At 40.3% G+C, this 21,818-nt stretch overlaps 4 protein-coding genes across 8 annotated transcripts in view; all 4 read right to left on the minus strand.

Annotated features, from left to right (window-relative positions):
* Positions 1 to 7,857: 7,857 nt before the first annotated feature.
* LOC131302586 (protein DETOXIFICATION 6-like) lies at positions 7,858 to 11,966 on the minus strand. 5 transcript variants are annotated; one of them, XM_058329299.1, is made up of 7 exons: positions 11,680 to 11,966; positions 10,241 to 10,785; positions 10,040 to 10,126; positions 9,894 to 9,950; positions 9,570 to 9,808; positions 8,775 to 8,980; positions 7,858 to 8,118 (listed from the first exon to the last, which is right to left on the minus strand). In XM_058329299.1, exons 1-7 carry the CDS (start codon positions 11,923 to 11,925, stop codon positions 8,086 to 8,088), a joined length of 1,413 nt encoding a protein of 470 aa, XP_058185282.1. In that variant the 5' UTR covers positions 11,926 to 11,966; the 3' UTR covers positions 7,858 to 8,085. The 5 variants fall into 5 exon arrangements, with proteins under 5 accessions (XP_058185282.1, XP_058185281.1, XP_058185280.1 ...); XM_058329298.1 differs by having other exon boundaries at positions 10,241 to 10,788; XM_058329297.1 differs by having other exon boundaries at positions 10,040 to 10,785.
* Positions 11,967 to 15,278: 3,312 nt separating this feature from the next.
* Positions 15,279 to 21,818, minus strand: part of LOC131302588 (protein DETOXIFICATION 14-like) — a 37,088-nt gene continuing 30,548 nt past the window's right edge. The window contains exons 4-10 of the mRNA XM_058329306.1: positions 18,119 to 18,388; positions 17,374 to 17,918; positions 17,023 to 17,109; positions 16,878 to 16,934; positions 16,472 to 16,710; positions 15,799 to 16,004; positions 15,279 to 15,674 (exon numbers count right to left, since the gene is read on the minus strand). Coding sequence (XP_058185289.1) covers positions 15,603 to 15,674; positions 15,799 to 16,004; positions 16,472 to 16,710; positions 16,878 to 16,934; positions 17,023 to 17,109; positions 17,374 to 17,918; positions 18,119 to 18,358 — 1,446 coding nt within the window. The 5' untranslated portion in view covers positions 18,359 to 18,388 and the 3' untranslated portion in view covers positions 15,279 to 15,602. The remainder of the gene's footprint in view (positions 15,675 to 15,798; positions 16,005 to 16,471; positions 16,711 to 16,877; positions 16,935 to 17,022; positions 17,110 to 17,373; positions 17,919 to 18,118; positions 18,389 to 21,818) is intronic.
* Positions 15,279 to 21,818, minus strand: part of LOC131302587 (protein DETOXIFICATION 14-like) — a 35,921-nt gene continuing 29,381 nt past the window's right edge. The window contains exon 9 of the transcript XR_009191811.1: positions 15,279 to 15,426. The gene's annotated coding sequence lies outside the window, so the exon portion shown is untranslated. The remainder of the gene's footprint in view (positions 15,427 to 21,818) is intronic.
* LOC131302582 (putative disease resistance protein At3g14460) overlaps positions 21,517 to 21,818 on the minus strand; it is a 47,093-nt gene continuing 46,791 nt past the window's right edge. Inside the window, exons 3-4 of the mRNA XM_058329293.1 lie at positions 21,725 to 21,818; positions 21,517 to 21,647 (exon numbers count right to left, since the gene is read on the minus strand). The gene's annotated coding sequence lies outside the window, so the exon portion shown is untranslated. The remainder of the gene's footprint in view (positions 21,648 to 21,724) is intronic.

Consider the following 21,818-nt stretch of genomic DNA (forward strand, 5'->3'; position numbering starts at 1 on the left):
CCTAATTTGTTACCTGAAATTAATTGTTAACGGAAACATGGCGTACGTTGGTGGAGTTCCATGTGGGAGGGGTTGCTTAAACCCCTGAATAACCAAATAGAGCTGCTCGTGCGCTCAACTACTAGTCCCAAAGATAGAAGGCTCTGGTAGCTTCTTCCCACATGTTTCTACAATCTTCCTTTCACCACTATATAAACCCAAGTCCAACAACCTTAGCGATCACCATTCGCCCCACTTTTATACTTCTTCGTTACATAGGTTCAAGATATATAATGACTCACCACAGGCCTCCTCCTCCACCCCCTCCCGCTCCTTTCGACCCACCACCACCAGGTCCGCCACCACCGGGACCGCCGCCGCCACCAGGCCCACCTCCCCCGGAAGAATTACTACCGCCGCCAGGTCCACTTGGTCCGCCTCCGCCGCGTCCTCACTTCTTATATCATCCTCCGCCGCCTCCTGGCCCGCCTGGTCCACCACCGCCACCTGGCCCGCCTGGTCCTCCACCGCCTCACGGCCCTGACCCTTACCCGCCACCTCCTCGTTGGTGATAACACCATTCCATCTGTATTATTTTGACCATGTATGTAGTAGTAACGAATGTGTGTGAACGCTTTGCGACATATATGTGCAACATAGCCTAGCTGCTTTACATATACGTACATACTATGAAATTATTTATGGATGTAGTTTTAGTACTGTTGTATCTGACGGGAAAATGCCTATATAAAAGTGAACTATGGTTTTATAAAACAATTATAGTTGATGCAGCTACAAATTGACGTATTTTCACAATAATATTCGGGTGTCTGGCTATTTTGTATCCACATCAACTAATTTTGGAGCAAATCTTTAGTAGTTCCTAAGTTTTGAAACGTTTGGCCTTCATGAGATTTGACGTTGCTAGATCTCTTGTATAGCAAGCCTTTTGATTACTATCTAATACCAATTAGCCAAACCACGGGTTAGCGTAAAGCTGCCTTTTAGGGTTACGTACAATATTACTGTATTTGTTTATTGATTGATGTTCGAGAAGATCGACGATCACAATTAACAACTTGATAAAGGAATTTTACAAAACTTATCTCTTATTCGCGCGTTTAGCTGTATGCAAAATCATTTATAAGAGAAAATTTTGCACAATACCAAGTTTGTGCTTAGACGATTAAAAGTGAACAAGTTAGAACGACCCAAATTAAAAATTAAAAGACATCTAAAAGGAATGGAGGAGGAATAATACTCCTTACAATTTACAAATAACTAGGGCTTCTAGTCGATCCAATGGTCTTGCACTAGCATTTATTAGGTACTGTATTTGGAGATTTTGTATTAAAGTTGATGAAGCAGGATCAACACCTTTGATAGTAATAATCTGAATGATCGAAGGAAATACTATGTCACTTTAGTATACCATATTGGATTGGGCCGCTATTAGTGAAGCCCGTTTTGAATAGGCATGGATGGAGTATAAGCGAGCTCAACGGATTGCGACACATAAGCAAAATCTTAGTCACATAATTTTTCAATAAGAGATTATGAAATCGAGTTGATGAGCAGCATCGACACCGATGATAGTAATAATCTCATTAACCCACAAAGGCTACGTAGAGCTGATCAAGAAAAAAGTACTAGCTGTAAGTCGGTTAAAATCGAATAATGCCTTATGGGCCACCATTATGCCAAGTTGGGTTGGGCTACTATTAGTGAAGCCCAGTCTGGAAAAGGCATGGATCGGGCACAAGCAAGCTCAACGGATTGGGGCACACACGCGGAACTTAGTCAAAAATAATCTTTCATTAGGGCCTTTCGTTCTCGTTTTCCACTTGCACTGTCAACTTGCTCTTGCGAATTGGGCTTTTTAGCAGTTTGAGATATTTTTTAAAGGCACTTTCTCATTCTAGCTCCCAATGCGTATGCGCATTTTGTGACTTGGGATGGAACCACTATTTCTATCAAATTGCTCTTGCGAATTTAGGATATTTTTGAAAGAAACTTTCTCGTTCCAACTCTTGCGACATACGTGCAGTGTGTGACTTGGGGTGAATCCACTATTTCCATCTTTTGGTGGCAGGTCTTAAATTAGCAATTCACGTCTGATTCCTAATTTCCTATGAATCATAGTATTCTCTCTCTCTCTTTTTTTTTTTTTTGCCAACAGGATAACCAATTCATTGATAAAACTGAACGAACAAGCACAAATCAAAGGACACATCCATCCTTAGCCAAAGGCGTAGATAGCCAATCCGGTGGATAGGCCTCTCAAGTGGAGACACCTACACAACCATATCCCCCTATTAGCAAGACAATGAGCCATCCCATTACTAATTCGCTTAATAAAACTAAACTCATACACCCGAAAGTCACACACCAATCTGCTGATGTCATCCACAATAACTTCAATATCTCTATGAACAACCAATTCCCCTATGATCATTCGAATAAGGTTCAAAGAATCCCCCTCGAACTGAACTCTCGTTAACTCCAAGTGTAGATGCCAGAACAAGTCCCTCCCTGGCAGCAAATGCTTCAGCAACTAAAGGGGTAGTGATTCCACTTAGAGCCAAACAAATTGAAGGTATAAATAATAAAAGTTATCCTTTTCTCTAAAAGCTTAAGCTTTTAGATGAGTTGGTAGTTAACAATATAATATGGTATCAGAGCAGACCAGTGGCGGATCCAGAAAGCTCATACAGATGAGTCACCTTTCAAGCATGTTTTGAGTAAAAATACTTAAACGAAGTAATGCATGAATAACTTTAAGAAAAAATTAATGGATTATTTGTGTTTTTGTATTTATATTTTATTATATCTTATATTTAGTTGTGTAATAGGTGCATAGGTATTTGTGGCTTTGTGGTACTATTACTACATAAATCCTTGTTGGGCAGGATTCAACTCTTATAATTGGAAGTTTTGAAGAATTTTTTGTGTTTAAAGCATTTAAACACATTTAAAAAAAAAGAAAAAGAGAAGCCCTCGAACGACACTAAAAGGATTTGAGCCTGCACCACTTACCTCGAGGCACAAGCACTTACCACTAGTACAGGAGTACCACATTTGCTATGCTTGGGGAAATTTTATATATGTTACTTATATTTTTTTTTGTAAAAAAATTACTATATTACGACAACTTCAGGTGGGTCACGTGACCCACCTGTTCCTTTACTAGATCCGCCCTGGAGCAGACAATAGATCTTGTATTCGAATCTCACCGTCTACCTAATATTATATAATATTTACACGTGTTTAGCCTTTACGGAGGAAAGCCTGGCTACATGTGAGGAAGCGTGTTGAAAGTATAAATAATAAAATTGCACCTCTCTTGGTGGTCTCCGCTGGTAGGAGGGGTGATTAACTTTAATTTTGATGTGAGCTTAGATATTCGCAGTCGGCAAGGAGGAGTGGGGCTGGTAGAGAGAGACTCGGGTGGACGTTTTGTAGTTGCTCGCTATTAGATTGTTAACTACCAACTCATTTAAAAATTGAACTGCACTCGGAGGATCTGGACCCCTCTCCGCCTCAACCTGTGCTATGGATTTCTGCACCTCCAAAAAATCATTCGAGTCGCTGCACGCCAAGTTAACTGCCATCACATGATCACGCAGGCCGATGATCGCCTAAGGTGGGGGAGAAAATGAAGTTAGGCAATCATAGAGTATTCTTACTCACTAAGGAATTGGACAAAAGGGACACGAATGCGATACCTGCGCGTCACAACCCACAAGTCGCAACCTCAAGTCAAGATTGGGACATAACTTCCCGCCAATAACGAAATCAATTATCACTCAAAGTTTCGATAAGCAAATTGACAAGGTGAACAAAGATAAATAAATGTGCACATATTCAGAGACAGACATGTTTGGAACGGCGTGGACTAAACATTTACCGTGTGAGATTCTACATATATCAACCGGTTGTATAAATATTTGTGTTTGAATCTGTATATAGTCTTACATATCCATACATTACTTGTAATATAACAAAATCGTTTGTTGAAAAGTTACATGGTCGTATTTCATAATTGCGTTTGGATTAGTCAGATGAACATGAGTCTCACAAATTGATAAAAAGTTTAGGTGCACCAACCAATTTTTGAGGCATATCAATGTCACGTACGTGCTCCTCGTGATTTTATTATCAGCGGTGCTATCCCCACCACTCTGTTTCACTGCTCTACCCACCGCAGCGCTCAATTTCACCATTTGTATCGGCAATCAATGATTCGAATTTTAAAAGAACTCTTTTTAGGGATCTTTTAAAATACGGACTGCCCAAAACACTTTTGAACGGAGAAATTGAGAGCGGTGAAGGGAGCGATAAACTAGAACGGCGGGGTAGACTTTCTGTTTTATTACTCCTCTTTCTACCTACCGGAAAATTTTCAGTGCCAGGTGGGTACCACGTGGTGTCTACTCAGTGCATCCAAGCAGTCTATTACATTTTTGGAGAGAAAAAAGAAGAAGAGAGTAAGTGTTGGAATAAGAAAAGAGGGATGGTTTCAATCCGAACCGTCCAAAAATATATTGGACGGCTCAAATATGCCAAGTAGCTATTACGTTGGATATACTCACCTAGCACCGAAAATTTTCACCTACCTACCAGTTTCACGTTAAAAAAAGCTAACGGTCCATTACGTGTTCTCTCTCTAGAAGCTTCCCTCTTATCTCCCTCTATATGTTCCCCCGATTCTCCTTTCCAGTCCAAGTTCATCTTTCCATCTATCCGACACAAATAAAATACTACAGTAGTACAAAAAAATGGCATTCAGAAGACACCCATCACCGCCACCGGATCCTTACGGTCCTCACCCACCACCACCGCCACAGGACCCTTACGGTCCTCACCCACCACCACAGCCACCGGGTTTCTTCGGCCCACCGCCTCCGCCGCCCCCGCATCACCTGCGTCACGATTACTATGCCCCTCCTCCACCACCACCACCACCACATGTCCACCACCACGGCGGTCCGCCCGGCCCGCCCCCGCCGCCTTACGCGCAGCCTCATGGTCCTCCAGGCCCACCTCCACCGCCGTACTTCGACCCCTACAGACCACCACCGCCTTGGCATCGCCCTCCACCGCCCTACTAATTATGCACACGTACGGAGTACAATAAGCAGAGCTGCAGAAGGAAAATGGGGTTTTGTTTCGTTTTGTGTTTTTGTTTCTTTCTTTTTAGTTCTGTTGTACTAGAATTTCTGAACCCGTTTCAAGAAGGATAGAGTCATAGAGATTATGTATGTTCCGATAAAAAAAACAAAACAAAATAACATAAGAAATTATGTGTGTAATTCCTGTTTCATGCATATATTATATAGAGAAAGATTTGAGGTATCTGGCATGTGCTTCCTACTCTTGGTGCAGTAATTCGACTGCTCGGCACAGCTCTACAGGGAGATGCTGGCAGCATCCCCTATCCTTAGCAAACTAGCAGTTCTCTGTTACGAGTATTTCTTATCTTTAGATCCTATCAAGGTTTTTCTAGTTGAAATTTGTATGAAATTTGGCTTTGATCTCGAGAAATTGGATGGAAAACATTGAAAGAAACAATAACCCAGGTAAAAGAAAAAAACAGATACCTGAAATTTGGGCTAGGGAGCTGTTACTTGAAGCTTGTTTTAGAAATTGAAGTGCTTTTTTCCTATCAATAATCGAAGGGGAATGATTGAATGAAGTGTGCTATATCTATTTCTTCAGTTTTGATGAGAATAAAAAATACAGTGCTTTTCTGAAACTGAATCCTTTGAGAAACACTAGACCAGCCGATGTATGCGGTTTTCACCGATGTTGAGACCTTTTAGCATGTTAATCACTGCTCTTTGGGATGTTGTTCAAAAAATTTCTACTATTGATAAGCAAATAGGCAGCGAAGTAAGGTATGTTTCTAGGTATTGACCCTACTACTTGGAAATTTTGGTTCTGCCCCCGGCTACATAGCCTTTTGCTTTCGTAGTGCATTCTTAGCAATTAGTAGACAGTGAGCATCAAGGAAAAAACTACGACGATCCACAAGCCTCTTCCCCCCATATGGAAAACAAAACCCAAGAGGAGAGCTACTGGAATTGCAACCAGATAAAACGTTCCAAGATTGACAAATGCTCCTATATGCAGACATCCACTTCCTCTAGCAACCCCCTGCAAAATTAGCAATATTCTTGAAGCATCGTTTGGGAGCAAATTGGTAGAAGAGTTGTTATTAAGTCGTCACTTATAAGCACGAATACAAACGCATAACACAAATATTTACACTACGCAATAACACAGACATGTGCACGCAACTTCTTTTATAAATTAGGATATGGTGATGTAAGGGATGCATTTACTGTAGAAACATAAGTACTCAATACCTAAACATCTATGGGCGGTAATGCTATATCACGAACATTAAGTACTCAAGCACTAAGCATCAATGGTAATATCTGACCTCCTAACGTGTCGGCAACGTGTCTTAGTGTGTCCTTAGTACTCAAGAACTAAGCATCTATAGGAATATCGGTCTCTCCTTCACCTTTCAAGATTGTAATCTGACCTCCTAACGTACGTGTTGCAACGTGTCTTAGTGTTTCCTAAGCATGTCTGATTGAAGGAATAATAGTAACGAATGACCAGAGAATCGGGTGTAAGGGAACGTGCCCAGAGCGTACAAGAGCCTGCTTGTGACATAAACGTCGTGGACATTGATAAACGAGGCCAATGAATGGACTTTTTTTGGTGCTTCTTAGATGTGCTATTGTAAGCTGTCCATGGTGATAGAGAGACAGACAAAAGGAGGAGCCATGTCTGTGGCTTAATCCACAACTTCCTTATCATTACTGAATGCACGTCCCATGGCGGCAGCAGAACAAAGCAGCGCTTGTCATTGTCACCTCTACGGCTTCAAGAACGATTACCAGCCCAAACAGCCAGTCGAGCTGCACCCGGATTCCCTGCAGCTAACTCATCATCTAATTAACATTAGCTTCCTGGTCTATTAACACCTAGTGATACGTAATCCGTAATTGAGTTCGGAAATAATTTTGTCAAAGGTGGCCGTTGTGAATTTCAAAATTGAAAGTCCAAACAAAAAATCAGAAAATTTTCTATTTCCGAAGGTTTAGAAACAGAAAAGAATACACAATTACGCGCTTTATACTATTTCTTACATCATTTTTTTAACTAGAGGCCGGGGCACACACGATGCGTGTGCAAGCCCGCCCCCACTGCCCCTTAAGCACAGTCTCATGGATGGGTCGGGCCCGCATCGGTGAGTGTATTTGGTTCCCTAGCTAATCGGTGTTGTTTTGTTAAAATTAAGAAACACTCCTGCCTATTGGATCTTCTCATTAAAGGTGTTGGTAGCTCCACGTCAAAATCCCCGTAAGATCCTATAGAGGATTCGGATTCGTAATTTTCCATGGATGCATAAATTGGCAGATACTGTTGAAGTTTGTGGCATGTGCTTCGCATTTTTGTTGCAGTATTTGGTTTGGTTAGGTTCCTTCTTATTCGTTGCAATTTTGTGATTATTCCTGCTTGGATATTGTGAAAATGGATGCGAAAAAATTGACAAGAAAAAAGGTACAAAAGGCAAAAATCAAAGAGGCCCAGAAATTTTTGGATTTGATGGCTATTATTACCTTACACTTTGTTGTAGGATTTGCAGGGTTTTTTCTTTCCGATCAATAATCGGGAGGAAAATGATAACTTGAAGTGCTATATCTAGTTCTTGAGTTTTGAATATTTCACTCCATTAAGCTTCAGAATGAGCTAAAAAATAATGCTTTCTGAAACTGAAATCCTTGAGAAACATTAATTGAATCACTTGTTGGAGGCAGGCGAGAGCACACACCAACTCACAATATGAAGGAGATGATAATATGGGAGAAAGGCTCGGAATATTTTTTTATTCACTCATACTTGAAGGCACTAGATTACATGAGTTTATATAACTCACTACCTTGTAACTCTCATTAATATAACTCACCATTACTTAGAAAAACTCCCACTAACAAACATGAACGGACAAAAGCATAACTCCTTTATTACTAAAAAAAACAAGTTCATTTTCCAACATCACTCAATGGAATCACTATCAGCTGGCAAATTTCACTTCATCGCCCTTTCCCTTGCAATAGTTGCCTGCAACATCATACGCAAAATCAATACTGGCTTTCGCCGATATAAAAAAAGTACAATACGCAAAAGTCAAGTTCTAGGTTTAGTTTTTAACAAGCCAACAGATTCTTCACTTAATTAACAGTAGGAGAGAAAGGAGGAGACTCGAGCGAAACGAGGGGGACCGACGTGGCAGGTGGGCATTGGTCATCCCGACAATGGGGGGGTGTCCGGCTAGTCCGGATAGAATTTATTCTATTTTTTATATATAAATAGTAGGATAGTAGGAGAGAGAGGAGGAGATGCGGGAGAAACGAGGGGAACCAGAGGGGGACCGATGTGGCAGGTGGGCATTGGTCATCCGGACAATGGGGGTGTCCGGCTTGTCCGGATAGAATTTATTCTCATCTCAAAAACCCACTTCTTGTTTTGCAAGCCAGCAGGTTTGGGAACTCTAGCACATCCCTTGGACCCAGAGAATAAGAAATGGCTGAGAGTTTCCAAATTGCCCTTTACCTAAGTAGCACTGACACGGTCAAGAGACACGACACTGATATGACAATCCAATACGTAAATTTCCAAAACCCCGGTAATCGTGCTACATAGCCCTTGGCTTTCCTAGTCCATTCTTTCTAGACAGTGGGCAGCATAACGACACAAGAAGCATTCGAAACAAAAACCTGTTTTTGCCAATCCGTTAAACTTGTTACGAGAGAGAGCAGAACGAATTGAATAGTTGGCCCTGTTGTTAATCCGATCACGAAGCCTCTTCCCCCCATATGGAGAACAAAACCCAACAAGAGAGCAACTGGAATTGCGACCAGATAAAATGCTCCAAGATTGACGAATGCTCCTATATGCTGCCATCCACTTCCTCTAGCAACCCCTGACAAAATTAGCAATATTCTTGAAGCATCGTTTGGGAGCAACTTGGTAGAAGAGTTGTTATTAAGTCGTCACTTATAAGCACGAATACAAATGCATGACAAATATTTGCACTACACGTTACCACAGACATGTGCACGCAACTTCTTTTATAAATTAGGATTAGGATATAGTGACGTAAGGGATGCATTTACTGTAGAAACATAATTACTCAATACCTAAACATCTATGGGAATGCAATAGCACGAACGTTAATTAAGTACTGAAGCACTAAGCATCAACGGTAATATCTGACCTCCAAACGTGTTGGCAACGTTTCTTAGTGTGTCCATAGTACTTAAGAACAAAGCATCCACAGCAATATCGGCCTCTCCTTCACCTTTCAAGATTTTACGTGTCTTAGTGTTCCTAAGCGTGCTTTGGTAAAGAAATAATAGTAAGGAATGACCACAGAATTGTGTAAGGGAACGAGACCAGAGCGTGTCTGTACCTGTTTGTGACCTAAACGTGGTGGGCATTGGTAAATGAGAGAAATGGACATTTTTTGGTGCTTCTTAGAGGGGCTATTGCAATAGAGTGCTTAAATTTACCCGAAAGTACTGCTTGAAAGCTGTCCATGATGATAGAAATACAGAGAAGAGGAGCCATGTCTGTGACATAATCCACAACTTCCTTATCATTACTGAATGCACGTCCCAAAATATGGCGGCAGCAGAACAAAGTAGCGCTTGCTATTGTATCCTCTATGGCATCAAGAGCGATTACAGCCCAAACAGCCAGTCTAGCTGCATCTGGATTCCCTGCTCCTAACTCATTTGAAACCCGTGTGCTGCAAAATGTTCACTAGTTCACACGTGTATATAGATCATGTAGATAAGGTTTTCGCGCATCACAAAATAGTTTGTAAAGCAGACCTTGCCGCAACACCAAATGAATATGGTATGTAGAAGTGCAATGTAGCAGTTGTGAGCCTGCTTATGAAGAGATAAATTAGAAGCAAATCAAAAAAAAAAAAACTCTATGTATAGTAAAATCGAAGGGCAGTGGAAAACCATCAGACCATATGGAAAGAACTGAAGTCTCAAGTTCCGGGTTGGGCGAAAGCCCAGAAAGCAATATGAACAGCTCAAAAGACCACCATTCAAGACTGCAATTATCAATGAAAATGACTAGATTAGGGACAACAGATAGAAGTACTGCAAACAAAAAATAAAATACAAGATAAGATTTGTATTTTTTTGCTGATGTGAATATACCATACCAGACCATTATGGCAGAAGGCACAGCAAAGCGGACGAATTCCTCAGTACTTAGAAAAACATCCCTTGAGAAGGAGGTGCGAGTTCTTTCAACCGATGAGGAATACTTCACGTAAAATCCAAGCAAGATCACATTCAACCAGTACGATAAACCAATTGTCAATGCTGCTCCAGAATTTCCCATTTTCAGCTTAAATACTAGAACCCAACAGAGAGGTATGTGGAAGAATAATGTTGCGACTGAGCATAAAAGCATCGGAAGAATCAAACTCTGAGTCTGGAGGTATCGAACTAGAGATTGAAGAATTGCGTAGGGAAACAGCGCCGGGATGAGCCAAATCGCATATTTGCCAGCTCTTTGTGAGATTAAAGGGTCTTGTCCAAGAACTAGAAGTAGTTTGTCAAGGAAAATCCACAGAACAGATACTGGTAGACAAACAAGGAGGAGGGAGACAATGGCAGAATAAGTATAGACTCCGAGCTTCTTATATTGCTCTGCTCCATAAGCTTGGCCGCATAGAGTCTCCAGCGCACCAGCCATTCCGAACTGCTAATTGGCAGGTTCACAATTCTCTATAAGTTCCAATCAGTATTCACTTATTAAGGCTGTGTTTATACATAATACTATATAAAAGCAAGTTTTATTTGAGGAATGAAAATGTAACGAATCTTGATCGTAAAATGAGTGTTCTCATATGAAGGCTGTGCAAAAACTTGTCGTGATATGTCTTCTTTTTCTTTGAAAAAGGTTCGAATCTTGGCACAGAAGACTTTAACACAGCCCAGATAATATTCCATCATCTCATTACCTACTCGTCCTTCATCTCAGTCATATGTCATTCTGTTTCTTCTCTCAATTACGTTCTTATCTGTTCCTTCACCCTTTCTTCTTCACGAAAATCGCTTTTAAGATCTAAAAACACATCCTAGCATTTCCCTCTCCGATCCTACATCCGAGAACCCGTTTTCCCTGTCTAACGTGCTTCCAATCCAAGTACAAGATGTAAATATCTAAATGCATAGATTTTGAGGCATGATAATGGGACTATGAATACAGTCAGGTATTTGGCCTAATAGGCCGACCAATCTCACGAGCGGGTGCTGAATTCAAATGAGTTTATAGCACGTGGGCGGGAGGCAAATTAGGCCGGCAGGTAACTACATTGAGACACGAAAACAGACGTTTTAGGGACAGATCGTGGTAAAACAAAGGCAAAACTCAACTCCAGGTGTTGACATTGGTGGTCAAGGACTTTCAGATCCCAAACCTTTCCAGTGCTATCAACTCTTATGGGCCAGTCTATAACGGTTTTGCCCGACTTTATAATTGAACCCCTCTAATGGGCAGTGTAATTGATCAAAACACAAAACAGTCGAGGTGTGCACTTAAGTTAGTCCGGACACAATCATACGTAAAAAACAAAGATTGAGAAAGCTATACCAGGAGACTGAAACCAGTAACATTGGTGAAAGAGGTGGCGATGGCGGCGCTGGAGAGGGAGATTTCGCCGAGGTGCCCTGCCATGCTCATTGAGACTACTTGCAAGAGGTACTGAGAGACAGTCACCACCACCATCGGCGTTGCTATGGACCCAACCTTCTTCATCTCTCCCACAAATTCCTTCCATTTTCCCACCACTTTTCTGTCGTTTTCTTCTGGCAATACTAGTAGTGCTTCTTCTTCCATCACTCCCCTGTACCAGTCTGGTTGATCTAACTGGTGTTCAACTGCTATGAATAAATTAACAATCAAGGAAAGGTGTCAGGAGTTAATGTTTTTGTGTGCGGGGGGGGGGGGGGGGGGGGTGGGGGGGCGCTGCCCCACTCACCATTTTTTTTTTATCCGGACTCACCAACTTCATTAATAGGTTTTGTTTGCATGTCAGTTATGGTTTGTCCAGACTCATAGTATAGTACTATAGTAGTGGTTTCACAGGGTTAGCTAATAAAGCTAGGTTTGCCTTGACCTTATAATTGAATTATTTTGAATGGAAATTGATTTCTACATCACCTTAATTGATGGAAATAGTCTTTTTTCGTCTTTTAGCTGGTGAAATTACGAAACAGTTCTTGAAATATGTAAAAAGTGTGTGTGCATGCAGAAACAGTTTCATAAATTCACCTACTAAAAGAAGAAAATGTATCAATTAGGGGAATGTATAAATCAATTTCTTTTTTAATACAATTTTCATCTTATATGAACTTTTGTTAAGTTTGTGTCAAATTTTGTGGATTACTATTCATTTTCATCTTCTTTTTTTTTTGTACTTGTTTTAGTTTTTTGACATGTGATACCCAACCAGTCTGTACATTGGATTGGTGATTCATCATAGTTTGGTAACTTTTTTATTCCGGTCGCAAAATAAAAGAGGAAAAGCATGATTTGGTCAAAAACTTCCATTTTGACTGATCTAAATTAATTTTTTTGTAATTCTTTATTGTAAATAAAAAAATTTAATTTTCCGCACAAAATTTGACATTCTCTCTCTCTCTCTCTCTCTCTCTCTCTCTCTCTCATTCGGTTTGTTTTCTCTATTTGGGTGAAACCCCCAAATCCATATCTATTCTGCGTTGGAGCTCAACTGGTGTTTGTAGCGATGGTGCGGGATGTTGCGGCGACGGTGAGGATCGGCGATGGTGTCGACATTCTTCTTCCTCGACAGTCTCTTGACCACGGGATCGTCTTCTTCATTCTCTCCAGAGGCAGCATGGTCTCTTGACGTCCAATCATGTCAATTGTTGGGGTATGATTTTGTTGGGTTTGTTCTGGTTCTTGTTTGTTTTGTCCCTATGTTTATCCCCCACGGGAGTCTTCCTCACCCACGGTTCGGGGGTGTCATTGTTTTTTAGTGTTGGTGTGTTTGTGAGTTGGATTATGTGAAATGTAGTAGTTGATGTGTGGTGTTGCACTAATGCTCTTCTTATGTGCGTGTATGGGGTTTGGAGGTGTAGGTCTTTGAATTGCCTACCCACCTGTTCGGCTATAGCCCTATATATTAAGCTCTTTATTATCAATGGAAATCCTTAACTTTGGGCCAAAAAAAAAAAAAATTGTCTTAGTGAGATAAATACTCCTACAAAATAAAGATTTTTTTTTGATCGGCAAAAGTAACACTTTATTGAGGAAAACTTGACTGCGTACATCAAGTTGGGGGAGGGAAGAGAAATCCAACCAAGGGTTAGATGAAAAAAGAAAAAACTGTTGGGACAAAGCCCAACAGTTTAATATAACAACATATATTCCGCATTTGGTTAAAAATTCTTATGATCCGAATTAAACATGTATTAGATATATAATCTCGTTGTGTGAGCTATAGAAAAATATCATGGAGGATGTATTATTAATCTCATCACTATGTGTTTGATGAAATTTTGATTTTTATAGTTCATGCGTAAACCATTGTTAAACGGCATCGCCACGTCGTGTCTCAGGCCTCTTCTCCACTTCAAATATTGGTGTGGGGGCATACACTTAGTCTTACATCTCACGTATGGAAAAATGAGTTGGGGTACTATGTTACGGTGTCTGAATTGACTAATTTTCGGAGAATTTAGACACTTCAATATAGGAACACCACATCATCAAAAGAAGCAGCCATCCTCTGCCCCTAATTCACTGACTTGTTAGGCTAGAATTTACCGTATGTAACCAAGGAATGCTACTACCCTAAAGAATTGCGTACCAATACGAACATTTCGAGATATTTTCATTCCAAAACTGGAAATATAGTGATCCAAAACGACGCAAAACTTCTAATAAGGGCGCCCTTACCGTATTACGGTAAGGACTTCTCTCTCCCGACCAATTTGCGATGATCCGAGCCGCTCAATGTGTTCAGAACGTGATTTTAAGGGTACTCGCCATAAATTAGCAAAAAAAAAGACCGAAAAGGGCTTGATCCAAGCAGTTTTTGTTTGTATTTTATCGAACGGTTCAAATAAAAACTGCTCAAATCAAGCCCTTTCCGGTCATTTTTTTTGCTGATTTCACGCGATTACCCTTAAAATCATGTTCTGAACACATTGAGCGACTCGGATCATCAAAATTTGGTCGGGAAAGAGAAGAAAAGGGGAAGCCCTTACTGTAATACGGTAAGGGCGCCCTTATTAGAAGCTTCCTAGAACTTATTATTGTAAAAATCTAGAGAGAATGTAATTTTGAAGAGAGAAAATGAAAAATTTCGACCATTATGTTCCAAGAAATGTATTTTGCACAAATAATTTTGAAAATGACACTTAATTTTACTAGATTTTTATCCCTTGGAAGGGTAAGTTTTGGTTTTGATATCTTTAGTCTATAGAAGCCTACAGCTATCGTTCCACAATGTAGACATGTGGCATAACATGTCCATGTTCCTCTTTCTTGTACCGGTACGATCTGCGTTTCAAGTAACATAGGTCTAAACAAATCTCCAGAAAATGAAGTTTATGGTTAAGGGACTCTCTGTCCGATGCAGCAGTAGTTCTAGCAAGTTGCACAACAACTAAAGAAGAGAATAATGTCGGAAAATTGAATGGATTGGGGTGGCTTTTGGCTCACCCTTTACTACCCCATATTCATGGTGGGGGTTTTCCCCTATTCATTTTGTTCCCCAATTCTTTTCAGCCATAGACACACAAGGGTCTCCTTCAGCTCTCCTTCAGCTTATATAAAGAGCATCCCGTTTAATAGTTCTGCACACAGTTTGAGAAGTTCATCAGAAATTCCTAAGTTCATTGTTTGTGTGAGAGAGACAGACAGACACTGAGTTAGTTCGCCAAGACGTTCTTCGGTGGTGTTCCGCCGTTCGTGGTCCGAGCCGGATCAATCCTGGGAGATAGATGCCGAGTAACCTCAACATCCTCCGGTAGCCGGGGAATCTGTTTTAAGGACACTGTGTGAAACACGGATTTGGGTTCACAACTGTATTTCGTATTCGGTTTGCAGTTTCTGTATCTGCTTTTCCATTCCATTGTAATTCCGTTTCTGTTAATGTAATAGAATTCGTATTCTGGTTTTGCGATTGTAACATTTTAGACAACAAATAACACATCACCAGGGGAAAAAAACATGAGTTCATTCTGGTGGAAAAACTCAGTAAGATGATAGCATGTGGGGAATGAATAAAACTTTTTGAAGTACAACCGGATGATTAATCCTTTAGTGGAAGCAAAAGAAAAATTTTGAACATGGAAGATAATCTGAATTCTGAAAGATGAATCTTTTGGAACACAATTTCGATCTCGGATACCAAGTTTGTACTTCTATTCGATTGCCGTCTTCTCAACGTAAAAAAGGAGCGTAAAAAATCACAGGCCATCTCGAGAAATGTGGAAGTCTCAAATCAAATGGTGCCTGGAAAAGCAGCAGGGTCCTGAGAACCACTAGTTCAACTGATCAATTAACTTTTCAGCCCGAATTCTCCCCTTGAATATTCTTTCCCTGGCTTTATTTGCCTGCAATCACACTCATAGAATTAGAAAAAAATCCTGATTTGGTTTCATGAGTAGAACAAACGCAAGAAAAATGTAAAAATGTGGGCATCTTACAGCAGCCACTTATAGGATTTCAAATACAAACCTGTTCTTGCCAGTTAGTAAGACATGTTGCAGAAGTAAGCAGAATGACTTGCAGTATTGTTCCTGTCACGATTCCATCCCAAATCCCCTCGCCTCTTAGATTTTGAAAAAAACCCAATACAATAGCCAATGGTATTCCAACCAGATAATATGCCCCGAAATTGACATAGGCGCCGATATGCTGCCACCCACTTCCTCTGGCAATCCCTGGTGTAAAGGAAAAATAACTTTAAGGTGTGACATGGGGTTGTAGAAAGGGGGATCCTATCAACTCCAACACTTTCTTTGTTCTCAATGCCTCCGAATCGGCCTACCACCTTGGTTTGTTTTTCAAGGTTGGCAATGAAAGTTTATGACGACATTTAAGTACATTATGGTGGAAATAGCAGAAGGAATCAACTTCTATTGACAAGTAAAGGAAGCTTTGGATAGTTTCAAAGAAACACTTCTGACAGAAAGATAGCCATTAAGCTGCATGTTCTCAGATAGCCATGGAGATTTTGGGGAGGTGATTTTAGAGTCGTTAGTGTGTTTGCCATAGCTTCTACTTTTGCTTTTGAGTTAACGTCGGTTTTCATGCTTTTGAGTTTCAATTTTTCGGAAACAACTTCTGTATAAGCTAATGTTCAACGATTTCCTCCATAGTACAATATGCAAAGATGCATGAAACTAACCAGATAGTATTGCCGTTAAGCTGTCCATGATGATGGAGAGACAGAGAATAGGAGTCATTTCTCTGACATAATCCACGACTTCTTTCTCACTACTATATGCATATCCCAGAATGGAGCGGGAACAAAAGAGAGCCGCGCTCACCGTAATTGCCTCTGCAACAGCAAGAACCATCACAGTGCTGACACTCAGTTGAGCTGCCCGGGGATTCCCAGCTCCTAATTCGTTTGAAACCCGAGTACTACAGATTAATTTTACTCTTTTCAGTGGTGTATAATACATACATATAATCAGATATGTATGCACTGATGCACATAAATGCTTCAATTAGAAACAAGCTTAAGAAAATAGTTCAAATGTTATATGTAAGAGATACATGCTCAAGGAAACAGCTATCAAAAGCAAAACCTTGCGGCAGCACCGATAGAATACGGTATGAGGGAGTGCAGTGAAGTAGTTGTAAGGCTGTTCACACAAATGGTAAAATATGATAAGCACTTAAGTCGAAAAAACTCATGTAACCAAAATTCACAAGAATAGAGAAGCAGCATACCAGATTGAAAGCACGGAAGATTCAAGTTCTGGGTTTGCTAGAAGCCCTGACAGCAAAACGAGTAGCTCAAATGACCACCATTCAAGACTGTACATTGTGCATGGGCGGGAAATATCAGGATCGAAAAGGGACTTAGAAAGTACGTAAAACAAAGGGAACATTTGGTTCACTGGAAGGAAACTGCAATGAAATGGCATTCCCTTGGAATGTTTGTTCTTATTACAAAAGGAAATCATTACTCAAAAAAGTTTAGATGAATAGCCATTCCACCAGGAGACCAAGGAATTACGATTCCATTCGTCTCGAAAATCACCAGCAAACCAAATGCACAATCCGCTGTCATAGTAGTACCAAACCATTCCGGCAGAAGGAAGAGCGAAGCGGAAGAACTCCCCAATGCTCAGGAAAACATCCCTTGAGAAAGGAGCGCGGCTTTTTTCACATGCTGGAGAGTATTTCAAATAAATCCCAAGTGCGATCACATCCACCCAATACGACAAACTAATTGACAATGCCGCTCCCTTAGTTCCTAACCCAGACTTAAAAACTAAAGCCAAACAAAGAGGTATGTGAAAAGATAACGTGACAGTTGAGCATAAAAGCATTGGAAGGATCAAGCTCTGAGTTTGCAAGTACGGAACCATTGATTCCAGAATAGCATAAGGAAACAGCGAGGGAATTAGCCAAATTGCATATTTGCCAGCTTCCAAAGAAACTACCGGGTCTTGGCCAAAGAACACAAGCAGTTTATCCATAAAGATCCAGAGAAGAGATATTGGTAGACAAACCAGAATGAGGGACAATATTGCTCCATAAGTATAAGTTCCAAGCTTTCGATACTGCTCTGCTCCATAAGCTTGCCCACACAGGGTTTCCAATGCACCTGCCATCCCAAACTGCATACATACAAAATAGTAGTCAATTTGTTGATCTTCGCATTGAATTGTTATGGAAAAAAGATGTCGGTGCAAGAGGTAAAAAGATCAAGAAACCACTTCATAATGCATAAAATTCGAATTTGGTGTCCATATTAGTTTGGAAAATTGCAGTGCTAACTAAAACAAAAAAAAAGAGAGAGCAAGAAACAAAACTTTACAAGGACACTGTAGCCGGTAACGTTGGTGAGAGAGGTGGCAATTGCCACACTGGAGAGGGAAAGTTCACTAATGTGTCCCACCATTATCATGGGTGCGATGCGCAAGAGGTACTGCGACATTGTCACCACCACCATCGGTGCTGCTATGGCGGTCACCTTCTTCAGCTCTTCCACAAACGCCTTTGGTGCGATTGGCACCAACTTCCTATCTTCATTTTTCAGCAACAAATCCTCTTCCATCACCCCCTTCTGATGTTAATTTGGCTTCAACTGCCAACAAGAAGGGAACACACACACACACTTATTGTGCTTCAGCAGCACATCACTGCCCCATAAATCTTGAACGACAATTCACCAACCACTTCATAAAACAGTTCCAACACATGTAAATGAAAATAACAATGCTGTGGGCACATCACTCGGCCACACCCTGATCACATCACTCATCACTCGGCCACACCCCAACCACATCACTCTCACTTACATGTGGGTAAGTAACTGATCGCAAAAGAAAGTACCATAAAGAAGAATAAAGCAAACATGTTCGGAATCTTTTGAAAACTGTTCATCACTAGTGATAACTATAGAGGTCAACATCTAGAGCTTGTCTTCTTTTGAGGATATTATAATATGCATGAGCTCTTGCATCCATATTTCCTAGTCGGAATTCGGCTTTACTAGGAAAAGAGAAATGAACTGCACAGGTCAGAGAATCCAATCTATCCCAATTGAATATAACTAACACACCCCCACGAGTTTTTTCATTGTTTATTGACTCTCAGGAGTACCTAATGTTAATTAATAAATGGAAAAATGGTGCACCATTGTCCAATCCGGCTCTTAATCCCATGTGCAACCAAAGAGCGGATTTTGAAAAAAGAACACATGCAAGCCCACCCCTTAGTCCCATGTCTCTTATTCTACAATCAAACATGCTTAAGGTACATATGTCCAATCTTTTATGGGATTGGTTGTCTAACGAATAGGTAATCTCTCCACAATTTATTGCATTACTCAGGCATACTGCAAAGAAAACAGTAGGTCATAGATTGGAGGACCCCCTGCTACATCGTGATAACTCTCTTCAACCGGATCAACAAAGGCAAGATCAGCTCATTTCTCCACCGGGACTTCCTCGCGGTCATAAAAAAGTTCCAACACATACAATAAAGAAAGAAAATTCAGCAGCACATCATCGCACCATAAAATCTTGAAAGAAAATTCACCAACCACTTCAAAAAAAAGTTCCAACACATACAATAAAGAAACTGATCCCAAAAGAAAGTACCATAAAGAAGAATAAAGCAGACATGTTTGGAATATTTTGAGAACTGTTCATCACTAGTGATAAGTATAGAGGTCAACATCTAGAGCTTGTCTTGTTTTGAGGATATAATATGCATGAGCTCTTGCATCCATATTTCCTAGTCAGAATTTGGCTTTACTAGGAAAAGAGAAATAAACTTTACAGGCCAGAGAATCCAATCTATCCCAATTGAATATAACTATTATATCCCCACGATGTTTTTCATTGTTTATTGCCTCTCAAGAGTACCTAATGTTAATGCTCTTGAGGTTTTTCATTGTAGGAGGTATTGGATAAGATGTGATTTAGAACGAGGATAGAAGGGACAAGTGTAGCCCACGGGAAAATAGATGACATTATGTGAATAGTGGATTAGTTGTACTAGATTTGGTTAGAGTGGAATAAAGACGATGAGAATTATAATTTACCGTTGGATGGGGAGGAAGATAATCGGGAGAAGGGGGACTAAGTGATACCACTCCTCCCTTGGTATTAGTTATCCCTCATGGGAAACTAGTTACTAAATGGGAAAATGGTGCACCATTGTCCAATCAGACACTCTTAGTTCTGTGTGCAAAGAAAGACCGGATTTTGAAAAAAGATAACATGTGAGCCCTTAGTCCCGCTTCTCTTGTCCTACAATCAAACATGCTTACGGTACTGTCCCATCTTTTATGACATCATAAATGAGATCTGACCCATCTTTTATGACATCGTAAATGAGATCCATGGAATCCACCTCAAATTTTATTTCTTTCCATGCTTTCTGTATTTCTCCATTCATTATAAGAAAACCAGAAGATTTTACTTAAAAGCTAAAATAAGGGTTCAGAAACTGACATACACACGCACACACAAAAAAGTGTCTACTTACTCTCTAAAGAGGCCAAACGGAGATACAAGCTAATTTAAAAGGCACCGCTAACTGGTTTCTTGAAAACAGAAGTGTACCATCCCAAGCATAAAAAATAAGGGGAAAAGACAAATGTATAAGGGAATTGATTTTGCCACTCCCCTTTTTGTTAATGTCACTCTCCTTCTCTCACAAAACAAATCATCTAATAAATACACAAAGGGGGAGTGACATTAACAAAAAGGAGAGTGGCAAAATCACTCCCCATGTATAATTGTTGGAACTTAAAAGTACCCAACACCAACCAAAAAAAAAAGTAAAAAATGCTAACTTGCAAAGATGGGTAACCCAAAAAGAAGAAGGAAAGTTGCAAAGCAGGTTTGGGGTAGTCCATGTAGAGCTCTGATTTTAATTGGGACCCTCGTAAGTTGATGGTGTGATTGATTAATTCTCATAAGATTAGTCGATGTGCGCGTAAGTTGGCCCGAATACGTGAGTTATCAAAAAACGTACAATCAAAGGCAGGTTTGGACAGTAAAGCTATGCCCACCGACTCCCAAGTCGGTGAACTTCCACCGAAGCCTTATGCGACGCAGTTTTGGATTGTTTTTTAGGTGTTGAAATATTTGGTTTTATGCTTCTCTTAAAAATTAATTACCATCCTATAGAATAAAATGATTAGAAAAATAAGATCTTTGCACCGATTCAAAATGATTGAAAATTGGAACACTTCATTTTTTCATTTGGTTTTATGATTCTCCTAGGGCTTTTCAACGAGAGCCCTAGAAGATAAAAATTAATTATGATCCTTTAGGAGAGAGTTCTCTTTTCGCATAATTTCTTCTAATTTCCCACCAAATCACACACACTGCATGGACTAATAAGCCTTTAAAGGGATGCTTGGGGTGACAAGAAGAAGAATGGTAAAACTGCAAACTTCAGTTAACCACACAATCTAGATTAAGCATGAAATCTGAATGTAGAATCCGGCAACTCTGTAGCTCTATATGGTACAATTATCATGGCCTAGTCCCGCTCTCGCTTGCGCACACAACAACATACATAACACAGGACTCCCTTCAGTCGAAGATTTATTCGAGTGCTTCAACATCTCTTAGAAACAAATAATTCAAAAAAGAAAAACTCTACAACAAGATCTGAGAATTTCACGTTGTTGAACATTGTCGTATTCTGTCCGCAAATCAAACTATCAAAGTAACAGCTCAAGCCTACGATCTACCTCAGTTCTTGTGCTGAAGTCTCCCACTTTCAACACCAACATAAGGATCTACCGTGACGTTTATCACACCTGGCTTCTGGGCCGCAAAAGATTTGAGTTCATCGGGTGTCCCAACAAGATAACCTTTGCCCTGAAAAGTATCAATTAGGAGATTATAAGCTGCACCAGGGATAAATGAAGTAGGTGCTGGCTCATCCTTAAAAAGACCTATAATTTCTTCAAGGCTTCTCCTATCGCCGCCGTAGACACCACTGTTGTTGAAAACTATCACCACCATGGGTAACTGATATCGAACCAAAGT

The sequence above is a fragment of the Rhododendron vialii genome, chromosome 10a (assembly GCF_030253575.1).
Source record: "Rhododendron vialii isolate Sample 1 chromosome 10a, ASM3025357v1".
In the NCBI taxonomy this organism is placed as follows: Eukaryota; Viridiplantae; Streptophyta; class Magnoliopsida; order Ericales; family Ericaceae; genus Rhododendron; species Rhododendron vialii.

Excerpts from the sequence above, each read along its gene's own strand:
- LOC131302586 (XM_058329296.1), bottom strand. The coding sequence starts at position 11,925 with ATGGAAGAAGAAGCACTACTAGTATTGCCAGAAGAAAACGACAGAAAA. Across the intron at positions 8,981-9,569 it reads CTTTCAAGCAGTACTTTCGG|GGGTTGCTAGAGGAAGTGGA; the intron begins GTAAATTTAAGC and ends TAATTTTGTCAG. Across the intron at positions 8,119-8,774 it reads TAACGGATTGGCAAAAACAG|GCAACTATTGCAAGGGAAAG; the intron begins GTTTTTGTTTCG and ends ATGATGTTGCAG.